A 27,782-nucleotide genomic window follows, 5' to 3' on the forward strand; every position below is an offset into this window, starting at 1 on the left:
CTCAAGCAGACTGCAGTCAAGCTTTCTTAATTATTCGTTGTTGTTATCAATTCAGACACATCTCTTAATTCCTGCCTGAATGAACATTCTGTAATAATCTGCTGAGACAGTGCAAGGCTTGACAATGAGACTACAGTTTATGAAAGGAGCACTTTTTACTTCCTTTACAAGTTCTTATCTGAATGCTAAATGCAACATCAATTCACTTCTCACTGGGTTGAACGTTTTAAATATTTGGTAAACATAATGGTTCTAATTCTAACATTTAATATGAAAATATTAAAATTCCTTGTAAGTACTTTTTTGTTAGAATGCCAGATGCTAAAGGGATGAAGTGGCACAAGAAAGCAAAATATCTCTGCTGATGGCAGGAAGGACTGTAAGGATGGAAAGGCTGGTGTTTGCCATGGGCAGGGAAACACATCTGGTTTTCTTGTTCCCTTTGTCTTTGAGTGCCAGAAAAATAGAGGAGAGCGTGCCCTCACCTTGGACCCCTCCTGCCCTCTGCTGCTGAGATGGAGAAATGTCCCACCTCCTACAAGGACATCAGGACAAAGGTAAGTATTGGAAATAAGTCCAGGCTGGCTGTACTTGTGGGCATCTGTTGCTGGAAAATTTAATGGCAGTAAACTGCCTAGATAATGACAGAATGAGGGTGACAATAGAATGGTACGTAATCACAGTGCAATGAAAAAAGTATGCAGGGTGCAGGAAGGGAGGTGTGGACATTCTGAGTTGCAACTCTTTATTTGCTCCAGAAAGCTCTATCAGAATGGAAGACTGAAGGAAATACTTTGAGGGGTTTTTTAATGTGACTGGATAAAAGATCCATGTGGCAAATTGAATAACTGAGTGGTAAAGGGACATAGATACCTCACTGTTTCATGGAACCTTTCAATTAAGCATCTGAGCACTGTGTACAGGACTTGGGAATATAAGTATTAGAGGATCATGGAATATCTGTATTTGGAAGGGACCTCGAGGATCATGTATTCCACCTCCTGGTTCCACACCGGACCTCCTATGGGTCAAGCCCTGTGTCTGAGAGCATTGTGCAAATGCTCTTTGGCCTTTGTCAGCTCAGTGCCAAACCACTGCCCTGGGGAGCCAGTGCCAAATTCCATGTATCTAGTTCATCCTACAGAATGATGCCAAGAACAGTTATAGAGATCGACTTACAAACAAAATTCTTGTCTTGAATTAATGGTACACTCACCATTTAAAAAAAAAAAAAGAAAAAAAAAAATCAAAGCCACATTCTTACGCTGGCATTTTACAGTATTGTCAGATTTTTGTAATTCTGTTTTGTCATATAAGATTCTCTCATCGTGAAATAATGACCAAGTTCTCTTTTCAGATCTAAACATACAAATGCTGAAGGCAGCAGTGCTGTTCAAGAGTACATTACCAGCTCAAACACTGCTTTGGCTATAAAACTGAAGGCAGTCAGGAATTTTATCAAGGAGTTAGCATGTAAGTGTAGATGTAAAAGCAACCTGTATTGTTACTTAGAGTTTGATATAGTGTAATCCAATGCACAGTACTTGTAACGTGTGTTTTACAAAATGCTTTGCAATGTAGGCATCTATTAAGAAAAATGCTGCAAGTTCTAATATGTCCATGACCTTTTCAAACAGTTCCTTACTCCTACACATCACTACGAGTAGTTCTTCTGTCAGGAAGGATCACATGAGTAATTAACCTGTGACCTTAAGTTTGGAATTAACTGCATACAGTGGAAGTAAGAGCTGTGGGTTATTTTGCTCTTTCAGTGTTGAACAGCCGAGGTGTTTTGTTTTGGAGGGTGGACAGTGATGGGACACGTGGGGAATGGCTTTAAACTGAGACGAGGGGTGTTGAGGTTTAGGTTGGATGTGAGGAGGAAGTTTTTCAGCCAGAGGGTGGTGAGGCACTGGAACAGGTTGCCCAGGGAGGCTGTGGATGCCCCATCCCTGCAGGCATCCACGGCCAGGCTGGATGTGGCTCTGGGCAGCCTGGGCTGCTGGTGGGCAGGTTAGAAAGCCCACAGGACTTTATTGCAGCCCTGGGTGCAGGGGGATCACTGCTCCTAGCATGCACACAGAAGAGCTGGAGCACACAGGTGATGTACATTCCACTTGTGAACATTCCTGCAATTGCAGAGAGCGTGCGCCTGTTCCAATCTCTGCTGCACAGATTAAAAACTGATTGCAGATGAGCTGTTTTGGTATGGGGTTCTTGCCAACGGTCTGCAGTGGCTGTGTGATTCCTCGGGGAGTTGCTCTCCAGCCCAAAGGTCATGTCCTAAGTCGACCAGATCCCGTTTGTGTCCAGAAATGGCTGACAACAGATCAGCTGCTGGTCAAGTTTCTAACATCACACTGGCCTTGCTCCAGTGTCTGTGTCATCAGCCCCAGCACATACGGTGCACCTCTTCAAGGCTTTGCAACACTGAGACTCTGCACTTGGGCTCCAGACATCCTGCTGCACCAAGAGGTTATTCTAGCTTTGGTATCTTGCAACTTTGTATATAACTACATCACTGTAATCATAAATGTCTAGGAGAATGGAGATGGAGAAATTAATCTCCCTGTAATTCTCTGTACTGCAGCCCCGTGGTTGTCAACACCTAATGCAATATTGAAATTTCAGTTGAGAAATTGAAAGCTGCCCTTAACAAAAAAGCATCTGGATTTGTTACTGAAATCACACTGAGGATCAATAAATCCAAATGCTTCTAGCATAACCACGATTATAGGCAGTGTTTAGACAAGCTCTTACAGGAAAACCATGAACACAAGGCTAAAGAGAGACTAAGTGATGCACTCTGCAGGAATACTCATGGAATTCTTCACAGTGCAGGAGTCTGATCTGATTACAGATGCTGTGCTTTAAGTACCCCTTATCATATCTTTTTTTTCACTGTTGTGCAGGGGTTGGACTCAGTGATCTCTGGAGGCTGGAGATGCTGTTTGCTAATGGAAGATGGAGATAGGAAAAGCAAGTAAAAGGCATGCTGTGCATAGCCACCACATGGCATCTGCACCATTTCCCCCTGCACCAAGGAGGAGCAGCTCACAAGCTTGGCCTGGGCCAGGGAAGGGAGCAGACAAACATCTGGACCGACCCCAAACGAGCTGGTTCTGCAGGTTGGGTGTCTTCTGCTGCTTGTCTCACATCCTGCTGCTCAGCAGTAGATTTGTTCCTGCTCAGTGCTAACAGGAAACTCACACAGCATTTCTGTTTCAGCTGTGCCAACGCTTTGATCCCTTGCTGCTTGGATGGGGCGTTTGAAGAATGATGCCTGTGCTGATGTCCAGCCAGGCTTTGGGGATGAGTCTCCACACCAGGGTCCGTCTGACAGGACTGAGGGTTGGGGATCCAGCCAGGTCGAGTCCAGTGTGCTTTGCTCTTGTTCTTAGTGCTTGTTTTTGCTCAGGAGGGCAGGAGGTGAACCTCGTGAACCAATGCCTGCAGACGGGGTTTGCAGAGAAAGAGGTCCTGCAGGCCTTGTGTGACAGCCACGGAGCTGCAGCGAGGCTGCATCAGTGTAAAACACCAGAGATCCACGGAGGTGTGAAGGGGAGCTGTGGGCTGCAGTCACGCAGGAAGGGATGTGCATGCTCGGGGTTTGGTTGTTGTGTGTGTGTTAAGTGACTGTGATACCACTGCTGGGTCAGTGTGAGTGTACGGAACAAGTGTGACAGCCTTTTTGATGGAGCCCTGTGAAAGGAGTCCTATGGACTTGAGATCCAACTATCAGCCCGTGGGCATCATCCAGGAGTTGGGGTAGGGGATGAGGCAAGGGAAGTTGGGCTAAGAAAGGGATAAAGCAGTCTGGCAGTAGTTCTGTGTTTCTCCCATCTCCTGCTTTATTTCCTTCCAGGTGAAATAGATGGGTGCTGCAACATGCCCTTGAATGTAACAAAACCCACTCTAGTGTGGATTTGACATGGGCCCAGCACTGCAAGGTACGCTGCTGGGAGGAAGCGTCCATCTGGCTGAGGGCAGGAAGGCCCTCCAGAGGGATGCACTGAGGCCAGTTGTGCGAGGCTCAACAAGAGCAAGCGCCAGGTCCTGCGCTTTGGTCATGACGACCCCGTGCCAGCTTCTCCAGGATTTGGCTGGGGTAGAATTCCAAGCAGCCCCTGATTCCAGAACGTTGGGCTGGGCTGTTGGAATCTTCTGCCCTTGTGACTGGTCTTGCCTCCCCACCCTGTCCGTCGTGGTGGAGCAGCCTGGTGGCCCTCAGTGATGTCATAAGGGCTAGAATGAGGGGAGGAGCAGTGCGTGCTGCGTCCCTTCATTGGAGCGCTGGAGCTCTGACTGAGCAGCTCGCTTGTTGCACTTGTGCACCGACTGCGTCTCTTTGTCTTCACACCGTCCTGTGCAGCACCTTGTAGGTAAGCTGAGACAGTGTGGGAGAGACGGGGGGACAGTGAGTGCTGAGAACTGCTGGCTGGCGGAGCTCATAGGATCACATTATCTCCATCAGCAGAGGGGTGGCCATGAGGGACAGGGAGGTGATCGTCCCCCCCTGCTCTGCTCTTGTGAGGCCCCAGCTGCAGTACAGTGTCCAGAAAGACAGGGAGCTGTTGGAGAGGGTCCAGAGGCGAGCCACAGAGATGATCAGGGGACTGGAGCACCTCCCCTGCAAAGACAGGCTGAGGGAGCTGGGCTTGTTCAGCCTGGAGAAAAGAAGGCAGTGGGGTGACCTCATGGCAGCCTTCAGTACCTAAAGGGAGCCTAAAAAGAGGAGGGGAATCAACTCTTTGAAAGGGTAGATAACTGCAGGACAAGGGGAAATGGTTTTAAGTTGAAAACTTAAGTTTTTAAGTTGAGGGAGGGCAGATTTTGGTTTTTCCCTCGTAGTCTTTGCTAAACCGTGGAAGCAAACTGACCTGCTCTTTCTCTCTCCTCTCTCCACCCTCTGCCTGCTTCCCTGCTGCAGCTTTTGCTCGTGGAAGATCAGAGCAAAGTGACAAGGAAAGGCTGCGGATTCGTGAGATTTCTCTCCCTCGTTCTGATCTCTTGCCAGGTACCTGCCATGGTTTGTCCCCCCACATGCTTTAGCAGCCCGTGACGCCCCGTGTTTAGTAACACAGCCTCATCCAGCTTTGATGGGACGCTGGTCACGTGTGGGTTTTCTCCACGTGCTCTGCAGCTCAGCCCTCAGAAGGATGCTGTCTGTGGTGCTGTGACCAGCTGGTTTTATGGAAAGCAATCCCTTAGGCAAAGAGTCCCAGCCCCAGCTTGTGCAGAGCTGCACAGCATCACCAGGGACACCAGCAGGCGTGCTTGGGCTGTGTGAGTGTGCCCGACAGCTGTAGGGAGCACAGCAGAGATGTGAACAGAGAAAATAAAAGTGTGTTTCTTTTCAGTTCCAGCTTGTCACACCTACGCTGATGGCTGTGGCGTGCAGCGAGATCAGCTGTGGGCCTGACCTGGCATGGACAGAGGTAGAGTATGAAGCTCTGATTGGTCTTTGTTCCCTGACTGCAGCCAGCAGAGTGAGCCGCAGATGTGCTCTCCTGCTTTCCAAGAGAGCTCCTCTGTGGCAAGACAGTAGTGCAAGCGTGGCAAGTTTTTAAAAGTACCAGAGCCATCTCGGCTGTGGGGTTTGTCCTCTACTGACTTTTCCCTTGAAATGGCTGCAGAAACAACAATCATTCTCTGCTCTGTTTGGCCTCGCTGTTGGTTGGACTGCTCAAGAGAGCTGCTTGGTGCTTGCAATGGCACTGTTTGCACCTTGTAACTGCAGCCGTAGCTTTGGTTTCCCTCTTCACGGTCTCCTAGCATCTTAAACAGTCAGCCTTCCTGCACAAAGAGCGCAGGAAAGGATGTGGCAAAATACACAAGGCCACCTGTCTGCGTCAGTGCCATTGCTGATTAGTCTGGATGGGGAGAGATGCATCTTTGCTGGCGTTTGCCTGCTGCACACCTGGGAGAGAAACAGCCGTTATTAGACTTGCAGTTCCTTCTGAAGTGCCCACGATAAGGACCGAGTGCATTTCCTGCAGCTTTCTCTGCAGATGTGCTCCTCACCTTGAAATCCTCCTTGTTGGTTCCCAGCTCCTCACCGTGGCCTGTGCTCTCTGTTTCAGACTGAGAACAAGGGGAAGCCCCTGCTGGACCATGAGGTGGCACCTGTGAACATTCCAGCTATTGCTGCTGCCCATGCTATTAAGAGACACATTGCCCAGGCAGCGGATGAACTCTCCTTTGAGGTAAGCAGTTCAAGGCGTTCCTTGTTGTTCAATTTTACAATGGCAAATGCCTTCACAGCTGCGCTGGTGCAAGTGCTCTCACGCTCGGCGATGTTTGGCAGTGCAGAAGAATGCAGTCATTTGAGCTGTGCTTTCCTCCCAGCCGTGCTGAAGCTGGGATTGACGTTGCAATCTCTTGCAGGTGGGAGACATCATCTGTGTCATCGACATGCCACCAAAGGAGCTGACCCCCTGGTGGAGAGGCAAGCTCGGCTTCCAGGTAGGCACAAGCTTCAGACTGGAGAGTGCAACTTCAGTAAAGGCAGGAATCTCAGCTTAGAGCTGCTCTGCCTGCACAGGATGCCTAGTGGACATAAACAGTTTCCCTGTGTCGGTGTCAAGGGACCTTGCCTTTGGCTGCTAATGTTGAAAAATTATTACCTTTATGCTGTGAACTATGGCCATTTTCTGCTGGATAGTCTTATGGAACGTCAGGCAAGCACGTTCCGAGGGAAATGTTACGTGGCTTTTGGTTTAACAGTTCAGACCTGAGAAGTTCTGCATGCAATAGTTGGCCTCTCTTCTTGTTACAGGTTGGATTTTTCCCAGGGGAGTGTGTGGAACTCATTAATAAGAACATTCCTGAGGCACTCATCAATTCTGTGCCAAAGCCAGGTATGGATGTTACATTTGATGGTGTGGGAAAGCAAAATGAAGTCTTTTTGGGGGTATGTTCCATGTTTAGTACCTCCTTTATCCATCCCACATTGTCCTCTGGGTTGATGATTCTTCATGCACACCATGGGGCAGAGATTTGGCCCAATCCTCCTGGGTTTATGACTGGACTTGGGGAAACTATAGAATACTCATGGAATGGCTTGGGATGGAAAGGAACCTCAGGGATCATCATGCTCCAACCCTCCTGCCTCAGGATGGTCTCCCAGCCCCCACATTTAATGTGAGACTAGATCAGGCTGCCCAGGGCCCCATCCAGCCTGGCCTTGGGCTCCTCCAGAGATGGGGAAAATCCCTTTTTGTATGTACTGGTTGGTAATGTTCTTCCCGTTCTGACGTGCCCTGTAGAATGTGCTGTGCTCGGCCTCGTCCAACGGAGCCAGACCTGAAATGACCTGGTTTCTTCCTTTTGTTGTGCAGTGCCCAAGAAACGCAGCAAGATCCTCACCTTCCTTCGTTCCTTGGTGAAGGCCCGCCCAAAGAAACCGACCGAGCGGGAGGTGGAGAAGGAAAGGGTGTTTGGCTGTGACCTGGGAGAGCATCTTCTCCACTCCGGTCGTGATGGTAAGGAGCTGCCCATTCCTGAGATCTTCCCCTGCTGGGCATCTAAAGAAGATGAAAGGGAGCTCATATCTAGCAGGGGGCAGGCTGATAGCCGTGGAGACACGTCTAATGGGAGTTGATGGCTGAAGGATCAAGTGAGGCGGATGCTCCTAAGAGACAAGCACATCTGTATTTGCTTCAGCCAAGCCTGGCTGGGCTTAGTGGATGGGATGTGAAGCACAGCCTGCAGCAGGACTTGAATCAGGAGCTCCACTGACGGCTGGCACGTGTTCTTCAGTCCCCCAGGTCCTCCAGAGCTGCGCTGAGTTCATTGAGCAGCACGGCGTGGTGCAGGGGATATACCGCCTGTCCGGCGTCGCGTCCAACATCCAGAGACTGCGGTAAGAGTGCTGCGACTGACACAGCCTGAGTGCATCTGGTGTGGCTTTGGGCTTGCCTTCCTCTCGCTCAACCGGGTTTGCGTCCCTCTCTCCAGGCAGGAATTTGAGTCGGAGCAGATTCCTGAGCTCACCGTCCGTGACATTCACAGCGTGAGCTCCCTCTGCAAGATGTATTTCAGGGAGCTCCCGAACCCTCTGCTCACCCACCAGCTGTACGGCAAGTTCTCGGTAAGCACAAGGCCACGTCTTTCATTTCCCTCTTCCTGGGCCTCTTGGCAGATGGCTGCAGCAGTGCCCCAGCTCGGAGGCCCTTTTGCTGTCAGCCCCACGAGGTTTACTCGCAGTGCTGTACTAGCCTGATTGGTGTCTCGCTCCCTTTCTGCACTACTCCAGGATGCTGTTGGTGCCGCTACAGAGGAGGAGCGGCTGCTCAGAATGCAGGCCGTCATCCAGCAGCTGCCCGCTCCTCACTACAGGTCAGTGCTGCCCTCAGCCTGCTGAGCTCAGCCCTGCTGCATTGCAGAGGGCAACGATGCGGTTCCAGCCTTTGTCTTTCTGAATTCCAGCACGGCATGCTCGTTGGTGCTGAACGTTTGCCTCTCTTGTTTTCCAGGACTCTGGAGTATCTGATGAGACACTTGGCGTGTCTGGCTGGGAGCTCCAGTATAACAAACATGCATGCCAAGAACCTAGCCATTGTGTGGGCTCCAAACCTCTTAAGGTAAACTTCTGGTTCTGTTTCAACACAACACTTACATCTGTTCTCCATTAAAAAAAAAAACAGTGCTCCCTTTTTCTCCATCAAATGTGCTCTTCTTCTGTAAAATCTGTGGCTGACAGAAGAGCAGGAGCCTGAGCTGTTCTCCATCCCCACGGGCACAATGTCTAGGTGACAATTTCTGCAGTCTTGTTGAGATGGGACTGACGTGTCCTTGATCATCCAGGGGAATTTCTGCAGTGGCATCACTGATTGCCCACTGCGGAAGTCTCCAGAGCCTCAGCTGACAGCTTTTGGCTGCAACAATTCAGACTCGGGGAAACGGTCTTGGAGAAATGACTTCTAAAATCTGCCTTTTCTACAGATCACAGCAGAACGAGTCTGCCTGCGCCAGCGGAAGAGCTGCCTGCATGGAGCTGCAGACGCAGTCGGATGTGGTGGAATTCATCATCAACCACACCGACGTCCTCTTCGGCTCCAAATCCGGAGCAGACATTGCAGATGCAGCAGGTGAGTGTCTTCCTCCATTAGCTTGATCTTGACCTGACACCTTGACCAAATGCAGGCCTTCTCCGGGACCTTTGAGATACTCTTTTACCATCAAGGGGACAGCAGACCTCTGGACTTCCATTAGGGTATGGCATCCTGTTGCTGGATGCTGAGAATGTCCAAGCCCAAACTTCACAAGGAGGAAACCGTCATTATTATGGTTTGCACGCAGGAAAAGCTTGATGCAAGTGTGGCAGCGAAGCTTTCTCAGTTCCCTGCCCCCATTTCCTTGGGTTTTTCCTTGCCTATTTTGATACAGTAAGCTGCTCTTAATGATGACCATGTCCTTTGCCATAAACACACCTCTTCCCACATGGTTATTTTGGGCTCCTCTTCTTCCAGTGGCTCGGATAAGCAAGCCTGAGAAAAATACAGCACCTCCCCCAGAACTGTGGTGGCTGTGCTGCTGCTTTCTGATCCTCGCTCTTACCTGTGGTTTTCCCTGACAGGGCACAATTCTCTCCCAGGGCCCAAGTCTGTGGGAGTCTCTTCTGCTGCCACAAAGCTGCTCAGCCTGGAGGAGGCACAGGCACAGAGGCGAGGCCACAGCACCTCTTCTGTGGTAACAGAGAGCAGCAGGGACATTGAAGTGGAAGAAAGCCCTGCAGCTGGGCAGGGCAAATTCCACACCGTCGTTGACTTTCCATCTGACAGGTAAAGAGGACTTTCTTTTCCAGCACCTAGCATCATTGTTTGGGTGGGTTTTTGTGTTTTCCTGCAGAAACCAGGCAGTGCTAGGAACAAGCAACTGCTGCCAAGAGCTCAGTGCTGCTCTTCCCTCACCCTGCACCACGCACGACTCACAGCATTGGCTGTTTTCTCTCTCCAGACAAAATCCACCCAGCAAGACTGAGGAATCACCAGCTAGCAGTTGGTGTTGCTGCTTCAGCCTCAGGAAGCCATCCTCTGGCAGCAAACGCCAACTGCAGCGCAATGCCAGGCAGCCCTCAGAAACAGCAGTGGTAGTCCTGGCAGGTAAGGGTGCAAATGCAGCTTCCAAATCCCTGCTTTTCAGGAACATACAATTCAAGCTTGCTCTGCACATGTATCTCTTTCTAGCGTTCAATCCCGTGCCTAAATCTTCACCCCTGATCAAGTACCACTGTCGTAATTCAGCTTGTGAAAGTTTGACACTAACCCCTGTGTATCCTTTCTAGGTGAATCGAGCCCTTGCCAAGCCATAAGATCCAGGGCAAGTAGCGAGGATGCTCTGTGTGCTTCCATCAGTGGAGAGCTCATAGGAAGCACAGATTGCTGCAGTTCTAATAGCAGCCTTCCATCTAACAACATTAATGGAGAGAAGGAGCTCATCGAAGTCCATGCTCTCATTACACCTGGCTCTGCTGAAGTTGCTGACCTGAGCCTCCCAGACACCACAGTCACAAGTGTGGATTTTAACCCAGAGTCTCTGCAGTGCAGCCCATCTGAAGCACAGTGTGAGTGCCCCGACAGCAGCACCTCCATGCAGGAGCAGGTCAGCATCAGTGAAGAGGAGCAGAGCCTCTTGCAGGGGGACTTTCAATCAGGCCTCCAGTCCCAGGCACCGGACAGCAGCACTGAGAGCTCTGAGCCACTCTCGCCATGACAAGACAGGATGAGTCCCATCTTCACCGTGGACCTCTCACACCCTCCTGTCCTTTATATAATAATAAAAGCACACTCGTGCTCAACCAACGCCTTGACTGCCTCCAGAGTCTTCATTCACACGGACTGGGATGAATGCAGCACACAGCAAGGCACCCCAGCTTGCAATGCTGTGGCTGTGGGGTGCATGCAGCACAGCTCCGGGTTTGTTCCTGTTTTGTCTGGCTTTGGGATGTCTGCAGGGGGAGCTCTGCTACCATTTGGCATGGTAGCAAATAATCTCTCGCATCCTGGATGCTGCTCATGATACTCCCAAGCTTCCTGGCTGTGGCTTTGTGATGCTTTTCAGGGCCTTCTGATGCATTTTGATGCCTTGGATGTTGCTTAACACCTCCCTCCTCCCATCATGTCCTTTCCTGGCTCCCATCTACGAACTGGCCCTGCAGATCATCTCCAGACCTGTCATCAGCACACTGCGGCAGGAGAAGCTCCCCTGGCCAACGTCAGGCAGTACTGCTTGGTCTGCAGCTCAGTGGCCATTTCCCTTTTAGGCGGCTCCTGCAGAAGAATCAAGCAGCAGAACCTTTTGCTCACCCTGCACCACACAAATGCTGCAAAAGCAGAAACAACCTGGGAATCTCTGGTTTGCAAGACTTCACAGACACTTATTGACTGTGTCTGATGGTTCCCTCCCATCCTTGATTTCCTTCTCCCCTTCTCCTCGTCTGATCCCACTGCTGAGCCATGATCAAGCTGCCCAGTGTGGCAGAGCATCATGCAGAGCCGTGCTGGCACCTCCTCCCCTTCCTCTCCTGCAGCTCAGCCTGCAACCTGAGCAAGTTTTTTTCTGAGAAAGTGACCAGCTCTTTTCCATCCCTTTGCCCCTACAAACAGTTGTCCAGAGGATCTCGTCCAAGAATTCCTGGAACAGCCTGCAGCTGGCTCTCCTGAAGTTCAGGCTCCTGCCTTTGCTTCCTGCCAGGCCCGCATTCCTTGAGATCACCAACTCAAGGAGGGCATGGTCACTGCAGCCCTGACCGCCTCCTGTCGTAACCCCTGGTGTGCACCATGTCCAGCCATGCTTCCCTTCTGCTTGCTGTGCCCAATGCCTGCACCACAGAGTGATTCTCACTGCACTCCAGGAGTCTGTCAGATTGCTTGCAGCCAGCCATGCTGATTTCCCAGACTGACTGGAATCCCCCATCAGGATGAGAGTCAGTGAGTGCGATGCTTCTGCTGGCTGCAGTAAGCAGCTCCCACCAACAGGCTCTCTTTCCAGGCGGCTGTAGCAGACCCTCACCTCCAGAAGCCCTGCACTGCTGCACTTCCTAATTTTACCCACAAGTTCACAACCTGCTCATGGCTCTTCTGAGTTCTTTGCACTCAACTTCTCATCATAGGGGGCAAATCCCTTGCCTTCCAGAATTCCATAGTATCAATTGTGTCTGCTAATGTCAGGATTTTTTTTCTTTCTTTTCTTTTTCCATTTTCTAGGTAGGAAAATGAATTTCTGAGCCAGGAGAAGCAGAAGTGAAACAGTCTTCCTGGCACTGCTCAGGTTGCAGGAGTTGCCAAGTGCTCCTCAGGTAATGTGTGCTGAAGAGCTGACCTTGGTGGCAGGGGCTGTGGCTGCATTTTGTGCCTGTCATGCGGGAATCCAAGAAAGCCTATTCAGAGCAGGAGCTGCAGAGCGAGATAAACATCACGAGAAGGTAAGGCTGAGAAGCAAGGACACCTCCAGAAAGAAGAGAAAAACTGAGTCAAGTGAGCTGCGTGACGGCCGTGTGATGCTGACCATGATTGGAGGAAGAGCGCATGGCTGGGAATGACTGATGGCTCTGGTTGGATGGGTGCCTGTGTGCACAGAGTTAAGGAGTGTTTGTGGGATGTTTTGCTGGCATCTAACGGCTGTAAGGGGAAGTCAAGAGAGAAAACTTGTGAATGCATAGAAGGGATGTTAAAATCTGGAACAGACTGTTTGGATCAGTCACAGCTGAGTCCAGATTGCCACACTGTCAGAACCTGGGGCCTAGGATTTTCCTTTAAGAGTGCCAACTGCTCATTTTAAATGATAAAAAGTAACATTGAAAAAAGCTTCCCTCCTTGCATTAGAATAAGGCATTGATATTTGATGTTTCTGTCTTTCCATTCCTTTAGCAGCCTGGGTGTTGATGCAGCTGTATGCATCTGCTGCCCTCTCCTTCTGTTTTGTGTAAAAGAACAGTAAAATATGCAATCAGTGTGAGATCTTTCTGAAGTATTTTACTTTATTTGCCCCTAGGCTGCAATGGCTGGGAAATGGCAGTGTCACCCAGGAGCCCACACGGCAACCTGATGTCTCATTGTTGGGGTCTATTGGAAACCACCACGATGACAAAAGAATGCCTGGGATTCCTCCGGCCCAAATGCCAAACCTTGCACTTGGCTGTGCTGAACCTCATGAGGTTCACCCAGGCCCACCTCTCAAGTCTGCTGAGCTCAAACAGATGTCATTTTTCTCGTGTCCTTCCATTCCGAGTCCATCTGTTCCCCAAAGCAAAAGAATTTGGAGGGAACCACCGACAGTTATGTGAGCGATTTCAGCGTCTATTTCTGATCATGGCAACAACTTCAGAGGTCACACTTAATTTACGGTGCCCGTTGTAATTCTGACCAAGGCTGCAGTTGCAGCTGACTTCCCAAGGCTGCAAGACGTGGTGGTGACACAGCCTTGTGCTTCTGCATTAGTGCTCATCCCACGTTTCCTTTCTCTGTCTCGCAGGTCAGCTCCTGCTGGAAGCAGATGGTATCCCAGTGTGAATGAAGGTCAGTGCAGGAGCAGCTGCTGACGGGAGGAAGGAAGTCCATGCTGAAGAGCTCTGAAGCATCTGCAGGTATGGTTCTGGAGGAGGCAGCAGTGATGTCGGAGGGCTCCCAGCAGGAAGCTGTCTCATCCAAATGCTTGCTGAGTGGTTGGAAGGGAGCTTTCTGCATGACAGCAGCACCAGTTGCTTGCTTCAAATGCTGCAAAGACAAGGATTAGCACGAGTTCCAGTATCTACAGTATCATCACGAATCACGATAGGATTACAATGTGTCCTCATACAAACGCAGCCATTTCTCTCTGAGTCCAAAGGCTGTCCGGAAAGCATCTTTGAGGTCTCTCACACCAAACCACTGCTGTCCGTGTGGGATCTGACTCATTAGGGTATAGGGGTTAGGAACCACAGGCTGTCTTTTGAGAATGGGTTCAGTCATTTCCTTACATCTTGCACCAGCCGATACGTGCCGTCTGCCTTTCGTGCCGACAGGATTGGGGTGTTATAAGGCCACAGACAAGGTTCCAGAAGACCATCCTTAACCACTGTCTGTGTTACAGCTTTTAGACCCACTCTCCCTTCTAAGGCTATGGGATATTGTTGCTGTTTCACAGCTCCACTCCCTCCTTGGGCAGTTCTTTGTAAGGGAAAATTGTGAGTCCACCCCGATTTCCTTCCCCTGCCCACACCTTTGGATTCATTTCTTCTTCATCACAGCTGATAACACATTCATTGACACCTGATATCTGTTTCACAGACTTGCAGCTGTAATCCTCATTTAACTGTTAAATCTCTCCCCCATAAATCGGTCCCTGCTTCAGGCACACAGAACAATTGCCCTGCAACTATTTTATCTTTCCATTTTAGTTCTGTGGTCTCCAAGAGTGGAGCTGTCACTTCTGATCCCTCAGCCCCACTTATGCACAACAGCCACATCCAGATACACGTCTGGTACCTCTGAACTAGCTAATGCTGTAGGATGGAATGTTGTTTCTGCACTGGCTATCAAATGTGGGATTGCTCTGAAGCAGTACAGCACGATGTGTTTTGTAATTTGCCCTTAGAAACAGTTTGAAAAAGTAGAAAGACTTTATTAGTATTAGTATTAGTAAAAAGAAGTTATTTCATAACATATTTTAGAAATACAGTTGTTCAATCATGTGATCAATTCTCACTTACAGAACTGTAATAGTTACAAATTGCATGGGTTTAGTATTAAGGACCAGAAAGCATGTTGTAAGGCCATTCTGTTTGGATAGGAGAAGCTCAGCAAAAGAAAAACAGACTCCAAAGAAGCCAGGGCCTCCACACAACGCCAAACTGACTCACTCTGTGGGCAGGTTGGGATGCAACAGGCAGGCATCAAGAGACTCCCCTCTGTCCTCCTTCCAAACTTCTCTCTCTTCAGGGATGAGCAGGTGTCCAGAAATAGTGGCCAAGTGTTGATAAGCAGCTGTCAGGCGTTCAATAATTAGCAGTATACCTGCTGAGCTAGCAACAATTGGTGTTTAGCCAGTCACACACACACACACAGAATGGCCCGGGTTGGAAGGGACCTCAAGGATCACGAATCTCCAACCCCCTGCCACAGGCAGGACCACCAACATCTGTAGCACTGCACATATGCACACTGCTGGATAGAAACACCAGTGTGGAAAAAAACTGTATGCTGTGGATGCAAAGGGTGAATCAGAATGGCATAACAGCTGTCATACAAGGAAAAGCAATCCTTTACCTGCTGTGACATGCTCATGGCAACACCAATGCAGATGCCAGCAGCTGATGCCCACAAGGACAGCCAGCCTGGACTTATTTTCATTACATATCTTTGTCCTGATGTCCTTCTACAAGCTGGAACATTTCACCATCTCAGCAGAAGAGTGCAGGAGGGGTCCAAGTTACAGGCACACTCTCCTCTTTTTCTGGCACACAAAGAGAAAATGAAAACCAGATGTGTTTAACCGCCTATGGCAAACACCAGACTTTCCATCCTTACAGTCTTCCTGACTTCAGCAATAATTGAAACAACATCCCACTCACCTTTGCCATGTCTGGCAGAGGTTGCAGCTCTTTCTATTGCATCCCTCTAGCTTTCAAGTCAAGAGCTCCTGTGTCACACAAGGAAAAGCAATCTTTTACCTGCTGTGCCATGCTCATGGCAGCAGCAATGCAGATGCCAGCAGCTGATGCCCACAAGGACAGCCAGCCTGGACTTATTTTCATTACATATCTTTGTCCTGATGTCCTTCTAGAAGCTGGGACATTTCTCCCTCTGAGCAGCAGAGGCCAGGAGGGGTCCAAGGTGAGGGCACACTCTGCTCTTTATCTGGCACTCAAAGAGAAAGAGAAAATGAAAACCAGATGTGTTTCCCTGCCCATGGCAAACACCAGCCTTTCCATCCTTACAGTCCTTCCTGACATCAGCAGCAACTGAAACAACATCCCACTCACCTTTGCCATGTCTGGCAGAGGTTGCAGCTCTTTCTATTGCATCCCTCTAGCTTTCAAGTCAAGAGCTCCTGTGTCACACAAGGAAAAGCAATCTTTTACGTCCTGTGCCATGCTCATGGCAGCAGCAATGCAGATGCCAGCAGCTGATGCCCACAAGGACTGCCAGCCTGGACTTATTTTCATTACATATCCTTGTCCTGATGTCCTTCTAGAAGCTGGAACATTTTTCCATCTCAGCAGCAGAGGGCAGGAGGGGTCCAAGGTGAGGGCACACTCTGCTCTTTTTCTGGCACACAAAGAGAAAATGAAAACCAGATGTGTTTCCCTGCCCATGGCAAACACCAGCCTTTCCATCCTTAAAGTCCTCCTGACATCAGCACTAATTGAAACAACATCCCACTCACCTTTGCAATGTCTGGCAGAGGTTGCAGCTCTTTCTATTGCATCCCTCTAGCTTTCAAGTCAAGAGCTCCTGTGTCACACAAGGAAAAGCAATCTTTTACCTTCTTTGCCATGCTCATGGCAGCAGCAATGCAGATGCCAGCAGCTGATGCCCACAAGGACAGCCAGCCTGGACTTATTTTCATTACATATCTTTGTCCTGATGTCCTTCTAGAAGCTGGAACATTTCTCCCTCTGAGCAGCAGAGGACAGGATGGGTCCAAGGTGAGGGCACACTCTGCTCTTTATCTGGCACTCAAAGAGAAAGAGAAAATGAAAACCAGCTGTGTTTCCCTGCCCATGGCAAACATCAGACTTTCCATCCTTACAGTCCTTCCTGCAATCATCAGCAATGGAAGCAACATCCGACTCACCTTTGCCATGTCTGGCAGAGGTTGCAGCTCTTTCTATTGCATCCCTCTTGCTTTCAAGTCAAGAGCTCCTGTGTCACACAAGGGAACGCCATCTTTTACCTGCTTTGCCATGCTCATGGCAGCAGAAGTCCAGATGCCAGCAGCTGATGCCCACAAGGACATCCAGCCTGGACTTATTTTCATTACATATCTTTGTCCTGATGTCCTTCTAGAAGCTCTAACATTTCTCAGCAGCAGCAGAGGAGGGCAGGAGGGGTCCAAGGTGAGGGCACACTCTGCTCTTTTTCTGGCACACAAAGAGAAAATAAAAACAAGATGAGTTTCCCTGCCCATGGGAAACACCAGACGTACCATCCTTAAAGTCCTCCTGACATCAGCACTAATCGAAACAACATCCCACTCACCTTTGCCATGTCTGGCAGAGGTTGCAGCTCTTTCTATTGCATCCCTCTAGCTTTCAAGTCAAGAGCTCCTGTGTCACACAAGGAAACGCAATCTTTTACCTGCTGTGCCATGCTCATGGCAGCAGCAATGCAGATGCCAGCAGCTGATGCCCACAAGGACAGCCAGCCTGGACTTATTTTCATTACATATCTTTGTCCTGATGTCCTTCTACAAGCTGGAACATTTCTCCATCTCAGTAGAAGAGGGCAGGAGGGATCCAAGGTGAGGGCACACTCTGCTCTTTATCTGGCACTCAAAGAGAAAGAGAAAATGAAAACCAGATGTGTTTCCCTGCCCATGGCAAACACCAGCCTTTCCATCCTTACAGTCCTTCCTGACATCTGCAATAATTGAAACAACATCCCACTCACCTTTGCCATGTCTGGCAGAGGTTGCAGCTCTTTCTATTGCATCCCTCTAGCTGTCAAGTCAAGAGCTCCTGTGTCACACAAGGAAAAGCAATCTTTTACCTGCTGTGCCATGCTCATGGCAGCAGCAATGCAGATGCCAGCAGCTGATGCCCACAAGGACAGCCAGCCTGGACTTATTTTCATTACATATCCTTGTCCTGATGTCCTTCTACAAGCTGGAACATTTCTCCATCTCAGCAGAAGAGGGCAGGAGGGGTCCAAGGTGAGGGCACACTCTGCTCTTTTTCTGGCACACAAAGGGAAAATGAAAACCAGATGTCTTTCCCTGCCCATGGCAAACACCAGCCTTTCCATCCTTACAGTCCTTCCTGACATCAGCAGCAACTGAAACAACATCCCACTCACCTTTGCCATGTCTGGCAGAGGTTGCAGCTCTTTCTATTGCATCCCTCTAGCTGTCAAGTCAAGTGCTCCTGTGTCACACAAGGAAAAGCAATCTTTTACCTGCTGTGCCATGCTCATGGCAGCAGCAATGCAGATGCCAGCAGCTGATGCCCACAAGGACAGCCAGCCTGGACTTATTTTCATCACATATCCTTGTCCTGATGTCCTTCTACAAGCTGGAACATTTCTCCATCTCAGCAGAAGAGGGCAGGAGGGGTCCAAGGCGAGGGCACACTCTGCTTTTTGTCTGGCACTCAAAGAGAAAGAGAAAATGAAAACCAGATGTGTTTCCCAGCCCATGGCAAACACCAGCCTTTCCATCCTTACAGTCCTTCCTGCAATCAGCAGCAATGGAAACAACTTCCCACTCACCTTTGCCATGTCTGGCAGAGGTTGCAGCTCTTTCTATTGCATCCCTCTAGCTTTCAATCAAGAGCTGCTGTGTCACACAAGGAAAAGCAATCTTTTACCTGCTGTGCCATGCTCATGGCAGCAGACATGCAGATGCCAGCAGCTGATGCCCACAAGGACAGCCAGCCTGGACTTATTTTCATTACATATCTTTGTCCTGATGTCCTTCTAGAAGCTGGGACATTTCTCACTCTGAGCAGCAGAGGGCAGGATGGGTCCAAGGTGAGGGCACACTCTGCTCTTTAACTGGCACTCAAAGAGAAAGAGAAAATGAAAACCAGATGTGTTTCCCAGCCCATGGCAAACACCAGCCTTTCCATCCTTACAGTCCTTCCTGACATCTGCAATAATTGAAACAACATCCCACTCACCTTTGCCATGTCTGGCAGAGGTTGCAGCTCTTTCTATTGCATCCCTCTAGCTGTCAAGTCAAGAGCTCCTGTGTCACACAAGGAAAAGCAATCTTTTACCTGCTGTGCCATGCTCATGGCAGCAGCAATGCAGATGCCAGCAGCTGATGCCCACAAGGACAGCCAGCCTGGACTTATTTTCATTACATATCCTTGTCCTGATGTCCTTCTACAAGCTGGAACATTTCTCCATCTCAGCAGAAGAGGGCAGGAGGGGTCCAAGGTGAGGGCACACTCTGCTCTTTTTCTGGCACACAAAGGGAAAATGAAAACCAGATGTGTTTCCCTGCCCATGGCAAACACCAGCCTTTCCATCCTTACAGTCCTTCCTGACATCAGCAGCAACTGAAACAACATCCCACTCACCTTTGCCATGTCTGGCAGAGGTTGCAGCTCTTTCTATTGCATCCCTCTAGCTGTCAAGTCAAGTGCTCCTGTGTCACACAAGGAAAAGCAATCTTTTACCTGCTGTGCCATGCTCATGGCAGCAGCAATGCAGATGCCAGCAGCTGATGCCCACAAGGACAGCCAGCCTGGACTTATTTTCATCACATATCCTTGTCCTGATGTCCTTCTACAAGCTGGAACATTTCTCCATCTCAGCAGCCGAGGGCAGGATGGGTCCAAGGTGAGGGCACACTCTGCTCTTTAACTGGCACTCAAAGAGAAAGAGAAAATGAAAACCAGATGTGTTTCCCTGCCCATGGCAAACACCAGCCTTTCCATCCTTACAGTCCTTCCTGACATCTGCACTAATTGAAACAACATCCCACTCACCTTTGCCATGTCTGGCAGAGGTTGCAGCTCTTTCTATTGCATCCCTCTAGCTTTCAAGTCAAGAGCTCCTGTGTCACACAAGGAAAAGCAATCTTTTACCTGCTTTGCCATGCTCATGGCAGCAGCAATGCAGATGCCAGCAGCTGATGCCCACAAGGACAGCCAGCCTGGACTTATTTTCATTACATATCTTTGTCCTGATGTCCTTCTAGAAGCTTGGACATTTCTCCCTCTGAGCAGCAGAGGGCAAGAGAGTTCCAAGTTGATGGCAAACTATCCCATGTTTATCTGGCACTCAAAGAGAAAGAGAAAATGAAAACCAGATGTGTTTCCCTGCCCATGGCAAACACCAGCCTTTCCATCCTTACAGTCCTCCTGACATCAGCACTAATTGAAACAACATCCCACTCACCCTTGCCATGTCTGCCAGAGGTTGCAGCTCTTTCTATTGCATCCCTCTAGCTTTCAAGTCAAGAGCTCCTGTGTCACACAAGGAAAAGCAATCTTTTACCTGCTGTGCCATGCTCATGGCAGCAGCAATGCAGATGCCAGCAGCTGATGCCCACAAGGACAGCCAGCCTGGACTTATTTTCATTACATATATTTGTCCTGATGTCCTTCTACAAGCTGGAACATTTCTCCATCTCAACAGAAGAGGGCAGGAGGGGTCCAAGGTGAGGGCACACTCTGCTCTTTATCTGGCACTCAAAGAGAAAGAGAAAATGAAAACCAGATGTGTTTCCCAGCCCATGGCAAACACCAGCCTTTCCATCCTTACAGTCCTTCCTGACATCAGCAGCAATGGAAACAACATCCCACTCACCTTTGCCTTGTCTGGCAGAGGTTGCAGCTCTTTCTATTGCATCCCTCTAGCTTTCAAGTCAAGAGCTCCTGTGTCACACAAGGAAAAGCAATCTTTTACCTGCTTTGCCATGCTCATGGCAGCAGCAATGCAGATGCCAGCAGCTGATGCCCACAAGGACAGACAGCCTGGACTTATTTTCATTACATATCTTTGTCCTGATGTCCTTCTAGAAGCTTGGACATTTCTCCATCTCAGCAGAAGTGGGCAGGAGGGGTCCAAGGTAAGGGCACACTCTGCTCTTTATCTGGCACTCAAAGAGAAAGAGAAAATGAAAACCAGATGTGTTTCCCTGCCCATGGCAAACACCAGCCTTTCCATCCTTACAGTCCTCCTGACATCAGCACTAACTGAAACAACATCCCACTCACCTTTGCCATGTCTGGCAGAGGTTGCAACTCTTTCTATTGCATCCCTCTAGCTTTCAAGTCAAGAGCTCCTGTGTCACACAAGGAAAAGCAATCTTTTACCTGCTGTGCCATGCTCATGGCAGCAGACATGCAGATGCCAGCAGCTGATGCCCACAAGGACAGCCAGCCTGCACTTATTTTCATTACTTATCTTTGTCCTGATGTCCTTCTACAAGCTGGAACATTTCTCCATCTCAGCAGAAGAGGGCAGGAGGGGTCCAAGGTGAGGGCACACTCTCCTCTTTATCTGGCACTCAAAGAGAAAGAGAAAATGAAAACAAGATGTGTTTCCCAGCCCATGGCAAACACCAGCCTTTCCATCCTTACAGTCCTTCCTGACATCAGCACTAATTGAAACAACATCCCACTCACCCTTGCCATGTCTGCCAGAGGTTGCAGCTCTTTCTATTGCATCCCTCTAGCTTTCAAGTCAAGAGCTCCTGTGTCACACAAGGAAAAGCAATCTTTTACCTGCTTTGCCATGCTCATGGCAGCAGCAATGCAGATGCCAGCAGCTGATGCCCACAAGGACTGCCAGCCTGGACTTATTTTCATTACATATCTTTGTCCTGATGTCCTTCCAGAAGATGGAACATTTCTCCATCTCAGCAGCAGAGGGCAGGATGGGTCCAAGGTGAGGGCACACTCTGCTCTTTATCTGGCACTCAAAGAGAAAGAGAAAATGAAAACCAGATGTGTTTCCCTGCCCATGGCAAACACCAGCCTTTCCATCCTTACAGTCCTTCCTGACATCTGCAATAATTGAAACAACATCCCACTCACCTTTGCCATGTCTGGCAGAGGTTGCAGCTCTTTCTATTGCATCCCTCTAGCTGTCAAGTCAAGAGCTCCTGTGTCACACAAGGAAAAGCAATCTTTTACCTGCTGTGCCATGCTCATGGCAGCAGCAATGCAGATGCCAGCAGCTGATGCCCACAAGGACAGCCAGCCTGGACTTATTTTCATTACATATCCTTGTCCTGATGTCCTTCTACAAGCTGGAACATTTCTCCATCTCAGCAGAAGAGGGCAGGAGGGGTCCAAGGTGAGGGCACACTCTGCTCTTTTTCTGGCACACAAAGGGAAAATGAAAACCAGATGTCTTTCCCTGCCCATGGCAAACACCAGCCTTTCCATCCTTACAGTCCTTCGTGACATCAGCAGCAATGGAAACAACATCCCACTCACCTTTGCCATGTCTGGCTGAGGTTGCAGCTCTTTCTATTGCATCCCTCTAGCTTTCAAGTCAAGAGCTCCTGTGTCACACAAGGAAAAGCAATCTTTTACCTGCTTTGCCATGCTCATGGCAGCAGCAATGCAGATGCCAGCAGCTGATGCCCACCAGGACAGCCAGCCTGGACTTATTTTCATTACATATTTTTGTCCTGATGTCCTTCTAGAAGCTTGGACATTTCTCCATCTCAGCAGAAGTGGGCAGGAGGGGTCCAAGGTGAGGGCACACTCTGCTCTTTATCTGGCACTCAAAGAGAAAGAGAAAATGAAAACCAGATGTGTTTCCCTGCCCATGGCAAACACCAGCCTTTCCATCCTTACAGTCCTCCTGACATCAGCACTAACTGAAACAACATCCCACTCACCCTTGCCATGTCTGCCAGAGGTTGCAGCTCTTTCTATTGCATCCCTCTAGCTTTCAAGTCAAGAGCTCCTGTGTCACACAAGGAAAAGCAATCTTTTACCTGCTGTGCCATGCTCATGGCAGCAGCAATGCAGATGCCAGCAGCAGATGCCCACAAGGACAGCCAGCCTGGACTTATTTTCATTACATATCTTTGTCTTGATGTCCTTCTAGAAGCTTGGACATTTCTCCATCTCAGCAGAAGTGGGCAGGAGGGGTCCAAGGTGAGGGCACACTCTGCTCTTTATCTGGCACTCAAAGAGAAAGAGAAAATGAAAACCAGATGTGTTTCCCTGCCCATGGCAAACACCAGCCTTTCCATCCTTACAGTCCTTCCTGACATCTGCAATAATTGAAACAACATCCCACTCACCTTTGCCATGTCTGGCAGAGGTTGCAGCTCTTTCTATTGCATCCCTCTAGCTGTCAAGTCAAGAGCTCCTGTGTCACACAAGGAAAAGCAATCTTTTACCTGCTGTGCCATGCTCATGGCAGCAGCAATGCAGATGCCAGCAGCTGATGCCCACAAGGACAGCCAGCCTGGACTTATTTTCATTACATATCCTTGTCCTGATGTCCTTCTACAAGCTGGAACATTTCTCCATCTCAGCAGAAGAGGGCAGGAGGGGTCCAAGGTGAGGGCACACTCTGCTCTTTTTCTGGCACACAAAGGGAAAATGAAAACCAGATGTCTTTCCCTGCCCATGGCAAACACCAGCCTTTCCATCCTTACAGTCCTTCGTGACATCAGCAGCAATGGAAACAACATCCCACTCACCTTTGCCATGTCTGGCTGAGGTTGCAGCTCTTTCTATTGCATCCCTCTAGCTTTCAAGTCAAGAGCTCCTGTGTCACACAAGGAAAAGCAATCTTTTACCTGCTTTGCCATGCTCATGGCAGCAGCAATGCAGATGCCAGCAGCTGATGCCCACCAGGACAGCCAGCCTGGACTTATTTTCATTACATATTTTTGTCCTGATGTCCTTCTAGAAGCTTGGACATTTCTCCATCTCAGCAGAAGTGGGCAGGAGGGGTCCAAGGTGAGGGCACACTCTGCTCTTTATCTGGCACTCAAAGAGAAAGAGAAAATGAAAACCAGATGTGTTTCCCTGCCCATGGCAAACACCAGCCTTTCCATCCTTACAGTCCTCCTGACATCTGCACTAACTGAAACAACATCCCACTCACCCTTGCCATGTCTGCCAGAGGTTGCAGCTCTTTCTATTGCATCCCTCTAGCTTTCAAGTCAAGAGCTCCTGTGTCACACAAGGAAAAGCAATCTTTTACCTGCTGTGCCATGCTCATGGCAGCAGCAATGCAGATGCCAGCAGCAGATGCCCACAAGGACAGCCAGCCTGGACTTATTTTCATTACATATCTTTGTCTTGATGTCCTTCTAGAAGCTTGGACATTTCTCCATCTCAGCAGAAGTGGGCAGGAGGGGTCCAAGGTGAGGGCACACTCTGCTCTTTATCTGGCACTCAAAGAGAAAGAGAAAATGAAAACCAGATGTGTTTCCCTGCCCATGGCAAACACCAGCCTTTCCATCCTTACAGTCCTTCCTGACATCAGCACTAATTGAAACAACATCCCACTCACCTTTGCCATGTCTGGCAGAGGTTGCAGCTCTTTCTATTGCATCCCTCTAGCTTTCAAGTCAAGAGCTCCTGTGTCACACAAGGAAAAGCAATCTTTTACCTGCTGTGCCATGCTCATGGCAGCAGATATGCAGATGCCAGCAGCTGATGCCCACAAGCACAGCCAGCCTGGACTTATTTTCATTACATATCTTTGCCCTGATGTCCTTCTAGAAGCTTGGACATTTCTCCATCTCAGCAGAAGTGGGCAGGAGGGGTCCAAGGTGAGGGCACACTCTGCTCTTTATCTGGCACTCAAAGAGAAAATGAAAACCAGATGTGTTTCCCTGCCCATGGCAAACACCAGCCTTTCCATCCTTACAGTCCTCCTGACATCAGAACTAACTAAAACAACATCCCACTCACCCTTGCCATGTCTGTCAGAGGTTGCAGCTCTTTCTTTTGCATCCCTCTAGCTTTCAAGTCAAGAGCTCCTGTGTCACACAAGGAAAAGCAATATTTTACCTGCTGTGCCATGCTCATGGCAGCAGACATGCAGATGCCAGCAGCTGATGCCCACAAGGACAGCCAGCCTGCACTTATTTTCATTACGTATCTTTGTCCTGATGTCCTTCTACAAGCTGGAACATTTCTCCATCTCAGCAGAAGAGGGCAGGATGGGTCCAAGGTGAGGGCACACTCTCCTCTTTATCTGGCACTCAAAGAGAAAGAGAAAATGAAAACCAGATGTGTTTCCCAGCCCATGGCAAACACCAGCCTTTCCATCCTTACAGTCCTTCCTGACATCAGCAGCAATGGAAACAACATCCCACTCACCTTTGCCATGTCTGGCAGAGGTTGCAGCTCTTTCTATTGCATCCCTCTAGCTTTCAAGTCAAGAGCTCCTGTGTCACACAAGGAAAAGCAATCTTTTACCTGCTGTGCCATGCTCATGGCAGCAGCAATGCAGATGCCAGCAGCTGATGCCCACAAGGACAGCCAGCCTGGACTTATTTTCATTACATATCTTTGTCCTGATGTCCTTCTAGAAGCTGGGACATTTCTCCCTCTGAGCAGCAGAGGCCAGGAGGGGTCCAAGGTGAGGGCACACTCTGCTCTTTATCTGGCACTCAAAGAGAAAGAGAAAATGAAAACCAGATGTGTTTCCCTGCCCATGGCAAACACCAGCCTTTCCATCCTTACAGTCCTTCCTGACATCAGCAGCAACTGAAACAACATCCCACTCACCTTTGCCATGTCTGGCAGAGGTTGCAGCTCTTTCTATTGCATCCCTCTAGCTTTCAAGTCAAGAGCTCCTGTGTCACACAAGGAAAAGCAATCTTTTACGTCCTGTGCCATGCTCATGGCAGCAGCAATGCAGATGCCAGCAGCTGATGCCCACAAGGACTGCCAGCCTGGACTTATTTTCATTACATATCCTTGTCCTGATGTCCTTCTAGAAGCTGGAACATTTTTCCATCTCAGCAGCAGAGGGCAGGAGGGGTCCAAGGTGAGGGCACACTCTGCTCTTTTTCTGGCACACAAAGAGAAAATGAAAACCAGATGTGTTTCCCTGCCCATGGCAAACACCAGCCTTTCCATCCTTAAAGTCCTCCTGACATCAGCACTAATTGAAACAACATCCCACTCACCTTTGCCATGTCTGGCAGAGGTTGCAGCTCTTTCTATTGCATCCCTCTAGCTTTCAAGTCAAGAGCTCCTGTGTCACACAAGGAAAAGCAATCTTTTACCTTCTTTGCCATGCTCATGGCAGCAGCAATGCAGATGCCAGCAGCTGATGCCCACAAGGACAGCCAGCCTGGACTTATTTTCATTACATATCTTTGTCCTGATGTCCTTCTAGAAGCTGGAACATTTCTCCCTCTGAGCAGCAGAGGACAGGATGGGTCCAAGGTGAGGGCACACTCTGCTCTTTATCTGGCACTCAAAGAGAAAGAGAAAATGAAAACCAGCTGTGTTTCCCTGCCCATGGCAAACATCAGACTTTCCATCCTTACAGTCCTTCCTGCAATCATCAGCAATGGAAGCAACATCCGACTCACCTTTGCCATGTCTGGCAGAGGTTGCAGCTCTTTCTATTGCATCCCTCTTGCTTTCAAGTCAAGAGCTCCTGTGTCACACAAGGGAACGCCATCTTTTACCTGCTTTGCCATGCTCATGGCAGCAGAAGTCCAGATGCCAGCAGCTGATGCCCACAAGGACATCCAGCCTGGACTTATTTTCATTACATATCTTTGTCCTGATGTCCTTCTAGAAGCTCTAACATTTCTCAGCAGCAGCAGAGGAGGGCAGGAGGGGTCCAAGGTGAGGGCACACTCTGCTCTTTTTCTGGCACACAAAGAGAAAATAAAAACAAGATGAGTTTCCCTGCCCATGGGAAACACCAGACGTACCATCCTTAAAGTCCTCCTGACATCAGCACTAATCGAAACAACATCCCACTCACCTTTGCCATGTCTGGCAGAGGTTGCAGCTCTTTCTATTGCATCCCTCTAGCTTTCAAGTCAAGAGCTCCTGTGTCACACAAGGAAACGCAATCTTTTACCTGCTGTGCCATGCTCATGGCAGCAGCAATGCAGATGCCAGCAGCTGATGCCCACAAGGACAGCCAGCCTGGACTTATTTTCATTACATATCTTTGTCCTGATGTCCTTCTACAAGCTGGAACATTTCTCCATCTCAGTAGAAGAGGGCAGGAGGGATCCAAGGTGAGGGCACACTCTGCTCTTTATCTGGCACTCAAAGAGAAAGAGAAAATGAAAACCAGATGTGTTTCCCTGCCCATGGCAAACACCAGCCTTTCCATCCTTACAGTCCTTCCTGACATCTGCAATAATTGAAACAACATCCCACTCACCTTTGCCATGTCTGGCAGAGGTTGCAGCTCTTTCTATTGCATCCCTCTAGCTGTCAAGTCAAGAGCTCCTGTGTCACACAAGGAAAAGCAATCTTTTACCTGCTGTGCCATGCTCATGGCAGCAGCAATGCAGATGCCAGCAGCTGATGCCCACAAGGACAGCCAGCCTGGACTTATTTTCATTACATATCCTTGTCCTGATGTCCTTCTACAAGCTGGAACATTTCTCCATCTCAGCAGAAGAGGGCAGGAGGGGTCCAAGGTGAGGGCACACTCTGCTCTTTTTCTGGCACACAAAGGGAAAATGAAAACCAGATGTCTTTCCCTGCCCATGGCAAACACCAGCCTTTCCATCCTTACAGTCCTTCCTGACATCAGCAGCAACTGAAACAACATCCCACTCACCTTTGCCATGTCTGGCAGAGGTTGCAGCTCTTTCTATTGCATCCCTCTAGCTGTCAAGTCAAGTGCTCCTGTGTCACACAAGGAAAAGCAATCTTTTACCTGCTGTGCCATGCTCATGGCAGCAGCAATGCAGATGCCAGCAGCTGATGCCCACAAGGACAGCCAGCCTGGACTTATTTTCATCACATATCCTTGTCCTGATGTCCTTCTGCAAGCTGGAACATTTCTCCATCTCAGCAGAAGAGGGCAGGAGGGGTCCAAGGCGAGGGCACACTCTGCTTTTTGTCTGGCACTCAAAGAGAAAGAGAAAATGAAAACCAGATGTGTTTCCCAGCCCATGGCAAACACCAGCCTTTCCATCCTTACAGTCCTTCCTGC

General features: G+C 49.2%; 1 protein-coding gene across 1 annotated transcript; it reads left to right on the forward strand.

The window, feature by feature from the left end:
• The first annotated feature begins 6,414 nt into the window (after positions 1-6,414).
• LOC149912548 (rho GTPase-activating protein 32-like) lies at positions 6,415-9,137 on the forward strand. The gene is made up of 8 exons (XM_090132599.1): positions 6,415-6,465; positions 6,779-6,860; positions 7,341-7,484; positions 7,762-7,864; positions 7,960-8,092; positions 8,258-8,340; positions 8,478-8,585; positions 8,947-9,137. Exons 1-8 carry the CDS (start codon positions 6,415-6,417, stop codon positions 9,116-9,118), a joined length of 876 nt encoding a protein of 291 aa, XP_089988725.1. The 3' UTR covers positions 9,119-9,137.
• The last annotated feature ends 18,645 nt before the right edge of the window (positions 9,138-27,782 follow it).

The sequence above is a fragment of the Phasianus colchicus genome, chromosome Z, assembly GCF_987193195.1.
Source record: "Phasianus colchicus chromosome Z, bPhaCol1.hap1.1, whole genome shotgun sequence".
Lineage (NCBI taxonomy): Eukaryota > Metazoa > Chordata > Aves > Galliformes > Phasianidae > Phasianus > Phasianus colchicus.

Excerpts from the sequence above, each read along its gene's own strand:
- LOC149912548 (XM_090132599.1), top strand. The coding sequence starts at position 6,415 with ATGCCACCAAAGGAGCTGACCCCCTGGTGGAGAGGCAAGCTCGGCTTC. Across the intron at positions 6,861-7,340 it reads CAATTCTGTGCCAAAGCCAG|TGCCCAAGAAACGCAGCAAG; the intron begins GTATGGATGTTA and ends TTTGTTGTGCAG. Across the intron at positions 8,586-8,946 it reads TGGGCTCCAAACCTCTTAAG|ATCACAGCAGAACGAGTCTG; the intron begins GTAAACTTCTGG and ends CCTTTTCTACAG.